This window comes from Rhinolophus ferrumequinum, chromosome 7 (assembly GCF_004115265.2).
Source record: "Rhinolophus ferrumequinum isolate MPI-CBG mRhiFer1 chromosome 7, mRhiFer1_v1.p, whole genome shotgun sequence".
Lineage (NCBI taxonomy): Eukaryota > Metazoa > Chordata > Mammalia > Chiroptera > Rhinolophidae > Rhinolophus > Rhinolophus ferrumequinum.
This window is the reverse complement of record NC_046290.1, coordinates 57431843-57442387: the sequence shown is the minus strand read 5'-3', so window position 1 is coordinate 57442387 and position 10545 is coordinate 57431843. Positions and strand designations below refer to the sequence as shown.

Sequence of the window (10545 nt, the reverse complement as noted above, 5' to 3'; positions counted from 1 at the left end):
GGGAGGGACTTCCTGTCCCGCGCGACAGAACTTCCGGCACAGCCGGAAGAGCCTCTTTTTCGCGGTATCCAGAGGTTCCCGGCTGCAGGGTCGGGACGAGGGGTCCGGGAATCTCCCGGCGACTCCAGGGTTTCTTGTCCACGACCTGCCCTTGGCGCCATGGTGAGTCTATCTGTGAGGGCTAGAGTAACAGCAGTTGGGAGGAAGGGGCCAGGAGGTCAGTCCTGTGACGGGAGCCGATCGGGTGCCCAGCTGAGGATGGAGCGGGCGGGAGCAATGGGATGAGCAGCAGGGTAGGACTGACCAACTGCCTTGGAGCCCCGGAGTGCCTGGGCCCCTGGACCCCTGAGGAAGCAGCATCTATCCTGTCCAACCGTGAGTTCTGTCCAGGAGTACGGAGTAAGTAGCCAAAATGTTGGTGACCCATTCACTTGTACGGCACGTGGCGCTAGGTGGTTTCATAGTTGACCTTGCCCGTAGATCATCTCCTCTCCTTGCTCCTTAGCTTCAAGGCAGTGGCCAAAAGCCCTGGTCTTAGGGATAAATGCTTTTAGCCTTTCCAGGCAGACACAACGGATTCCTTTCTGTAGAGAATCAACACCTGTCAGTTACTTAAACGGCAAGGTCAGCTTATCTTTCAAACTCAGCCCTTTTAGAATTGGAAAAGGTGTCAAATGAAAAATTCGGACTTAATAAGGAAAGACTATTCGGAAGGAATATTGCGATAGGGAGAATGCCCTGACCTTAAGATCTGCAAGAGTCAAAGGTTAGGTAAAAAGGGTTTTTCTCTATGGGGAGGAGTAAACAAGGCTAAAAAGGACCGGGTATGGGTAAGTGAAATTAAAGGGTAGTGTGATTGGATAGTAGTAGATCAGAGATTGTTTCACCCTCAGGCGGGCCTACTCTGTGGAACTGTTAAGGAGGAGTTGCATGCTGTTTCAGACTGAGGGTGGACCAAAGTTCAGGGACCTGGGGAAAGAGGATCTTAACCAGAATTTGGGTAACAGACATTTTGTTCTGATTGATCTATGGGGACTAGCAGTTCAATTAGTCATTTATGAAACAAAGAATGTGAGTTTGCAGGTTTGTATCCAGCCTTGTCATAGGTAAACAAGAGAGGCCTTAGTCTTAGCCCAAGTCCTATGGGGACCAGTGGTTCTTTGCAGTAAGACTTTCCTAGGATACAAAAGGAGGGTGTGTGTGTGAGGGGGTGAGGCGGGGTGATTTATTAACCTTTGCTGTTTTCCAGCATCTCAGGGGACTGGTAAAATTCAACGTTGTCAGTTACTTGACTATATACAAGATTTAAAATCCTCATCTGGAGGGGATTCTTTCTTGGAATTTGGCTTCAGCTTGCCATGCTTTTTCAGGATCAAATGTTGACATTCAGCTATTGTGTATAATGATTGACTTTTGAATGACTTTCAGAAACTTGACTGAATATGAAACAAAAGAACCTCCAAATAATGTGGTTCCTAGTGCACTCTACTGTGCTATGACTACTAACCTATGACTCTTGGTCGCTGTGTGTTTTAACCTCAGTGAATAATACATTATTCACATACAATAATTTGTAATATTTTTTTCGTTTTGTATCAATGAAATTAGACAAAGACAGGGAACAGTACAACAGGAAGGAACCAAAGATAAAAATTAGCCTAACTGCTTCCCCCACCACCAGTTTTACAGAAGAAAGTATCTGAGGTTTAGAAATAGACAGTGATTTACTTAAGGTAACAGTGGTTTAGCATAGTCTGTACTAAAACTCAGATCTCCACTTCTTAAATTTAAGCTCAATTTTTGATCTCTTGGTCTGAGAAGTTGAAGATAGAATGTAATTTAAAACCTTGAATTCATAAATAGTCATAGAGAAGTTGAATGTGAACTTATTTCCAGTATTCTTTAATACTAAATAGAAGTAAAACCTCTCTCCCCCGATAACTCAAAAAAGATAGTTTTGTTTTAAACTCATGCTGTTTTTCAAAATGTCACTTAAGAGAATGTCACCAGGGACCAGGTACTTGATTCTTTTCATTCTGGTATTGCTTATATTTCTAAATTAATTTACTTAATTCTGCTTTAGCTTTCCTGGGTATGAAATTAATCAGGTCTGTATATGTAAGTGTAATCAATGCTTGGAATCCTTCAAAAGAAAGGGTTTAGCCATTAAATGAAGTTAGCAAGGGTTGAATTTATTTAGGATTCAGCTTGGTTGAATTGGGAACTTTTGTAGTGCTTGACCAAATGATATAATGAAAATACAATACTTGAACTCGGAAGACCCAGATTCTGCCCATTATTAGTTACATGAATATAGCAAAATCACCCAACTTAGTTAAGAGTTCCAACTTCTTCCTAGATAAGAGAAGTGGGACTTGATGGGGATTAAAAATTAAAGTACCTTTTAACTCATTTATGATTTTATGACTTGACTCAGGACTTTTTTCAGAGTACGTACATGTTTCTGATTAAATAAGATTTAGTCTGATTTCCAGTGTTTTTTTCTTTGCTGTTTGATTCTGAAGTTTGATTTCTTTTGTCATTCTTTTTGTTTTTTAATACATCATGTAGGTAATATTTGGAATCTTTGTCCACGTGTTTGGGCAAGTATTTCACTACTGTTTCAATGCGAGTTCAAAATGGAAAAATAAAACCTTGGGACACCTTAATTTTATTTTTGTTTTAAGTGGTATAAACTCTTTCTTTTCTCTTTGATACATTATGTATAATATATAAAAATGCAGTAAATGCTTGTGCATGTAATTAGGTTCTCCTTTTTTGAACAAATGACAATGGTATTATGATCCAGACTGAAAATACTGAGTATGCACTCTTAATTTTTTTGTGTTCATGTTGTGAAAATGGATAATCTAGAATTTACTAAATGAATAAAACTATATTTTTATTATATGTTTTGGAAATTACAGACCAACTTAAATCAAATAAATCTTTCCGCCATTGAGGCAGAGAAAAGTAGATTAGAGCTAGCTCCTGGAATTGCATGCATCTCATGGTTTGTTTTATCTATGTAGCATCCTGTGGTAACTTTTCCTGCTGGGATTGAGCTATGGTTTATTGGTGGTAGGGGGAGGGGTGTGAACCTGTGCTTTAGAGTTAATGAGAAAGTTTTCCTTTTGGTAGGTTGGAGGGGTGTTGGGAAGACAATGTGGTAAATATTATAAGAGAAATATATATAATGTGCTCAGAGTACAGAGGAAGAAATTCTAAATGGGGCCAGGGGTTATGTAGCAGGTGATTGCATCTTGAGTTTTGAAAAGTGAGTTAGGACACTAGTTCTTAAATTTGAGTTTGCATAGGATTCACCTGTGGTGCTTGATAAACATGCTTATCTGGGCCTTGTTTTGGGGGGTGGAGTTTCAGAATCTTATTTTTAATGAGTGTTGCAGTTAAGTCTGAAACTGGTGGCCGTTAAACCACACTTTTCAGATAACTCTAATGCAGACGTTAGAGACTTTGATGAAGATATTGGAGGTTGTTGTGCTTAGTGATAATCAGACATGTTCAGTTTGTATATATGGTGGATTACTTTAATTGACTTTTGAATGTTTAACTTGCCTCGCATACCTGGAATAAATCCCACTTAGTTGTGATGTATGATTCTTTTTATACATTGTTGGATTTTGTTTAGGATTTTTTTTTTGCATTTATATTTATGAGAAATGTTGATCTGTAGTTTTTTTATTTTCATTTTTTATTTTTCCTTATAATGTCTTTGCCTGGTTTTGGTATTAGGGTAATAATGGCTTCATAGAACTGGTTAGGAAGTATTACCTCTGCTTCCAGCCTCTGAAAGAGATTATAGTGAATTGGTATAATTTCTTAAATGATTGGTAGAATTCACCAGTGAACCCATCTGTGCCTGCTGTGTTGTTTTGAAAAGTTATTAATTGCTGATTCAGTTTCTTCAATAGATACTGACCTGTTCAGATTATTTCTTGTATCAGTTTTGGCAAATTGTGTCTTTCAAGAAATTGGTCTATTTTACCTAGGTTATAAAATTTGTGGGTATAGGGTTGTTCATAGTGTTTCTTTATGAGACTTTGAAGGTCCATGGGATCTGTAATATATATACCTGCTTTCATTTCTGGTGTTAGTAATTTGTTTTCTCCTTTTTTTTCTTAGTTATTCTGCCTAGAGGCTTATTGATTTTGTTGATCTTTTTAAAGAACCAGCTTTTGGTTTCGTTAATTTTTCTCTCGATTTCTTGTTTTGAATTTTGTTGATCTTTTTCCCTCTAATTCTTGTATTTTTTTCTGCATACTTTGGATTTAATCTGCTCTTTTTCTAATTTCCTAAGGTGATACATTAGGTGATTTTGAATATTATTTTCTAATATATATGTTTGATGCTATACATTTTCCTCTAAGCACTGCTTTTGCTGCATCCCATAAACTTTGATGTTATGTTTTTATTTTCATTTAGTTCAAAATATTTTTAATTTATCTTGAGATTTCCTCTTTGACCTGTGTGTTATTTAGAAATATGTTGTTTAATCTTTGTATTTTGGGATTTTCCAGTTTAATTCCATTTTGATCTGAGGGCAGACATTCTATGATTTCTATTCTTTGAACTTTGTTAAGGTGTGTTTTATGGCCCAGAATGTGGTCTGTCTTGGTGAATGGACATGTATAGCATGAATGATGGATTCTGGTCAGATTTCATCAGTTAACCACATAGTGGCCAAGATTTGGGTTTATTCTCAGTTCTCTAATCTTTCCTCTGACTCCTCACATTCACTGCTTCTTTCCTAAAGAGGCTTAGTTCAAGTAATAGTAGAAACTTCTCTTGGTTAGCATTTGGTTGATTCAAGTTTAATTCTTAAGACTGGTTTATACTTTGGGTTTTGGTTCATTTTATTTGTTCTGAGATAAAAACTTAAAGTAAATTTGATTGATTTTTAGTAAATCAGGCGATACACTAAATTGTTCATTTTTAAGAGAGAATTTATTTTTTTACTGTTGTACCATGGTTTTATCCATGTTACAAAGTCAAGAATGAACACAACTTTGGAACTTTGAAGAAATAAATTTGTCTGTAAATTGTGGGTCCTGTTGAAATGAACATTCTCTTCATTTTTATTGAAGTGATCATATGTTTTGTTTCACCAAACATTTAAAAAGCATGTTTTTATCTCAAAAGTATTTTTTCAATCATTCGTTATTTGTGAAGCACCATCTATGTGTCAGGTACTGTTTTTGGCAACAGGGATATAACTGTTTATAAAATACAGACGGTCCATTATGGAGCTTATGTTTTATTGGGAGGTCTGATGACAATCAAATGAGACATAGTATGTGGTAAATGCAACGAAGAAAGATAAAGCACATTAAGGGATCAAAAATGATTGGGGAGCTTATTTTTCATAGGGCATTTAGGGAAAGTCTCAATGAGGAGGTGACATTGGAATAAATGTGAATTTATATGTATACATTCAGACTCTATGCCTGGTACCTATGAGTACATATTTATGAACCGCACCCTAAAAACTTACTGTAGTATCAGGCACAAAGCTCATATTGTCTTTAGCTGTATAAATCTTTTGATGAAGTTATATATTACCATTTTTCTAAACAGTGAACAGGAAAGTGATGTATATATTTTATTTCAAAAGCCCTATGGTAGTAGGTGATACTATATTTTATTTAATAAATTGCATTTTTGTGCCAAATTTTTTAGTCTTGTAAATAATTACAGTTCTGGAGAGAATACAGCTCATTTCACTCAAAATATCCTGATGTTATATCCATATTTTTTGCTGATCTAAAACAGACTTAGTAATTCTGTTATTAAAATAGATTAAATATCTTTCATGTTTTGGCCATAAACAAAAGATTTAGGAAAACCTGAAACAATTTCAGCTTTTGATACTTTAATATTGAAACTCAGGACATGTTAATGTCTGATTATGATGTTTTATGTTATACTTCTTTGTATTTTTATTTAAAAAAACATATCTAGATATTATGAAAACCAATCTGCTCATATGCACATACTTTTAAAAATGACTTTGGGAAAAGTGCAATAAATATATGGCACTGAATGTCTGCTTGAACTAGAACTAGATGACCTCTATAGTTTGATTCACGGTTCTGTGATTCTGAATATGTGAGTTTCTGGATATTGTTGATGTACATTTAGTTGAATATACATTGAGGGGACAAAGGAGGGAATATTCAATTTGTGTTAAGTTCAAAAAGAGTTCCCAAAGGATTGATTGGACTGGGTGTTTATAGGTAAGTAGAAGTATGTCAGATGGATAAGAAATTGAATTTTACTTTTCCTGAATAATAACAATAGCTGCGTTAACTTACTGATGAATATTTAGCTACTCTTATTAACTCATTTAAATTCCTATGGAAAAGCATACAGCCAGTGGTAGTGGAATTTGACTTCAACCCAGGCTGTTTGTTCACTGTACCTTAGTGCCCGTCTTATTGTTTATCTTTGATAAGTTTCACCTTGCGAAAAGGACGAAATGTCAAAAACATTTTCCTATAGAAATAATATTATAATTAGTGACTATTACATGTCTAGAAACTCCTCTCAACCTGGTTAAAAGCTAGTATTACATCTCTTATGGTGTTAGAGAAATTAATCACCACTGTCATGCATCTAATGAATGACCGTTCTAACTCAGATGCCAAACACTGACACTGCTGCAGTAAGTCACAATAAGGATTCTTTCAAATTCCTTTCACTTGGTTTTATTTATCATAAAGATCCTTTAGGAAAAAAGTAGACACTCAAGATGATAATGATGGGCCTTTGCAGTAAATTCTTGGGAGTAGAGAGGTTTGGATTGTTTTAAAAAAGATGAGATGGAAATACTAAAGGGCATTGGAGAGAGAAAGGGAGACTTCTCCAAAAATAGAAATACTTAATGAAAAAGAAACTTAAATAAGCTGTTCTCTTCCATATTACAAATATATAATTATAGACTGCCATCAGTTTATGTCACAAATAAGGCACTATAAAGCTGTAGCGGTTTTTAAATAAATGTAATATTTTTATCTTTGTCATAAGCCTTTGAAATGTTAATCTGAATTGCTTATTTTTTTATAGTTATCTATGTCTGCCCTTTACATAATGCTTAGCTGATTTTTTGTTATCTTTTACCTGTTGATTGCTAGTGTTTGCCCAAATGCAATGATCCTCATAGAAAAAGCAATGCCATAGTTTCCTGCTTTCTTCACCTGAAAGAAGTCATACTAGAGGATTTTGCTCCACCAAAACTTCATTAACTTGAATGTTTATTATTTGTATCATTTAAGACGACTTTGGCCATTTTTGTTATGAGTACAAATGATTGAAAATGGTTCCAATTATTTTATGGGTTATGAGCATATGTATTTAAGTATAAGTGTTTCATGACTAGAATCATTTGTTTCTGGATGCAGTCTTGCTCAAGAGAGAAGCCATGATGTTTTTTCCTCAAAAGTTTTGCTTTTATTAGTGGCTAACTTCATTAGAATTTTACTTCTACTTAAATTTATGCTTACTACTTCTCCCCTTCTTTCCCTTATTAAATTAGTTAACGTTAGGACGATGAAGACTCACGGTGTAATTTATCACTAGACAGCTAAGTTTGGATAGATCAGATGTTTCATAATGAGTATACTAATCTTTTCCTTCCAGTCTTTAAGACAAAAAAGTAGAAAAGAATCTGGAAAACTGGAATTAGAATTGATTTCCAACAATGTATCTTCTAGTCAGGAGGGACAGATAAGAAAGTTTTGATAACATTCATTGTAATGTAAGTCATAACTTTAACTGAGACATTATTGGTTCATTAAGACTAAAACGATTTTCTAATTAGATTTCCACTAACATTCTTGATTTTTAATAAAGAGCTTCTCAGTCATTCATATCAGAGGTATTTAGTGGTAGCTCTTTCTTTTGATAGTCACTTAAAAATTTCAGATCATAAAGAAAATGAATAAGAGAGAATTAGAATTGGCCGAGATAAATGAAAACAAAACAAAAAACTAGAACTTGAATTCACAAATCAGAGAAATTCCCACAAACCACTAATTGAATAAAAATGCTGGGCAGTGGGCTAGGTGTACTCCTGTACATTTACTTGGAGCTGTGATTTCCTTTCAGGTCTCCTATAAATGTTTGCTTATTTAATCCTTATGAGAAAGGGATAAGTATTCATTCCTAATAGCGATAACTACACATCACAGTCTTTGATGGTATTTAGAAATGGTAAATATGTGAATGCCAACAACCTGTTGTGTATTTAATTAAAATATTGCAATCATCAACAATAAGATCTTTTAAGATTTTGGAGGTGATTTGCCAACTCGTTATTTTATAGATAAGGAGTGTGTTTCAGAGAGGGCTTGTCTAATTGCTAGGTAGCTAGTTAATGACAGAACTACTATGACCCTCGTGTGTTTAATTATTCAACACATTAAAATATTTACAGTGAATGCGTCTTTCTAATAGTTAACATTAGGGGTTCAGTTTAATTTCTTGGATATGGCTTAAAACTTAGAGTTAAGCTGAAATTTTTATTTTAAATTTGTTTAGTGAAGCTTTGTTACTGTACTTAATGAAGTTGTAATTTATAGTTTGTTTAAAATTATTTGTGACACAAGTACCTATTGCATTGAGAAGATTATCTTGTAAAAATAGGTATACCTCTTCCTCTGATTTGTAGAAAGCACAGTATATTGTCTTTTGATCTTGAAGTGAATAATTTTCATCTTTATGCTAAACTTTATTGCTTGACACATGGTGGAAACCTGAATGTAGTGAAACAGTGGGTAAATATATGCTTTATTCTCATTTCATCTAAAAGGTAAATATTCAACTTGTATTGAAAGCCTGCTGTGCTAGGCACTTCCTTGATAATGGGGATGGGGCTGAAGAAATGAGATGAATACAGTTTTAGTAAGGGAGAGACGCTTAAATTCATGGTCACAGTTGAGAATGATAAAGGCTGTTTCGGAGTTTTGAGTATGTTTTTTAGCAAGGAATGTTTTATAGAGGAAGTGAAGGTTGAGGAATGAGTAGGAATTGGTCTGAACAAGGTTACTTGTTAAGTGTCAAGTACAAATTTATTAGTTTTGACTAATACCTTCTTAGAATATAGATCTGTAGGGATATTTTCTGTAATGTCAGAAAGTACAGTTTAGGAAGAATGGCAGAATTTAGGGATGCCTCCTTCCACTGAACCTTTCGTTTGTTACTTATCAGTGCTATAATGAAACATTTATGCATGTCTAGAGATGAAGTGGCTTGTTAACATCTTTAAAAATATTTCATTCATCAACATTTTAATGACTGGTTTGTTTTATATGAGATATTGTATAATTCATGTAACCTGTATCTGGAAAATTACCTTAAAATAAATAACTATTAATTTTAACATTAATGTTAAAATGTTAAAATTTTAACATTAATGTTAAAATGGTTTATGAATTATATTTAATTAGAATGCCTCTTCTGAAAAATTATCTATCCTTGCCAATTATTTGTTGGTCTTCCACTCTGTCTTACCGATTTATATTGAGGAAAATGTCCTAAGTTTATTTTTAAATTTAATCAAATTCTAAAAAACCGGCCTGATACCATCTTCAGCAGAAAGCCTGGAGCTGCTGCTTTTAAATATAATTACGTCAAATTCATGCATTCTGCGTTGTCTAAAATTAAGATATTTAGGATGTATCTAGGAATTTTATTGAGGGTTTACGATTTTTGACCTTAAATTACTTTAATTTCTTACTCTTCAATTGGAAAATAGCAAAACTTTCTGGTTGTATTTTTTTTACTTAAAGAAATTACAAATGTATTGTGCTGTGAAACATTGAAGCTGGCAAACCGAACTAATCCTGTAAGCAGTTAAATTTGAAAACCCATGTGCTTGAGTTCAAAATCATAATGTTGATAGTTGTGCTTTATACTTCCTTTTTGCTCATTTTACTTTCTTACATATATAATTCTATTTGTCGTGTTAATTTAGACTGTAAAATTGCTGTTTGGTTGATCCAAACAGGTAAATATCTGTGGCTTCAATGATTAAATCAATAAATGTATACTAAATATCAATAGATGGCCTTCATCTCTGATTTCCTGCCAAAACCTTTCGTTATTTTCATTTTATTTGTTTAGCGAAGGCCTCTTTTTCTTGTTTTCAGGACAGGTTATTGTGTCTGTAGGGCTGGAGTTATACTATAAAATCAGATAAAAGCCAAGATAGCTTGTACAATCAACCCTGGGATTCTAGAGGTGGTCTGTGGGCAGGAATTCTTGCCTGTTAATGATCTGTGGTGTTTTGGCATTATATGGGAGAATTTCTCTTCTGGATTAAATCTAGACAGCCCTCAATTCTATTAAAGAACCTATTGAAGCTAATCATTTTTATAAACCCAGCTTGGGTCTGTCAGTCATCCACATGTATAAGTTCATTAGACCTTTCTTCTCAAGTTTCTGGACCTCCTCTCTGTCACGTTGCCAAGATCTTGATCCTGTTGTGGTTATTCTTCAAGGACTCTCAAACTTTCTTCACTTAGTTTT

General features: G+C 34.2%; 1 protein-coding gene across 3 annotated transcripts in view; it reads left to right on the top strand.

Annotated features, from left to right (window-relative positions):
• Positions 1–10: 10 nt before the first annotated feature.
• Positions 11–10545, top strand: part of TMEM161B (transmembrane protein 161B) — a 73301-nt gene continuing 62766 nt past the window's right edge. For all 3 annotated transcript variants that reach the window (XM_033110268.1, XM_033110270.1, XM_033110267.1), the window contains exon 1: positions 11–162. In XM_033110268.1, coding sequence (XP_032966159.1) covers positions 160–162 — 3 coding nt within the window. In that variant the 5' untranslated portion in view covers positions 11–159. The remainder of the gene's footprint in view (positions 163–10545) is intronic.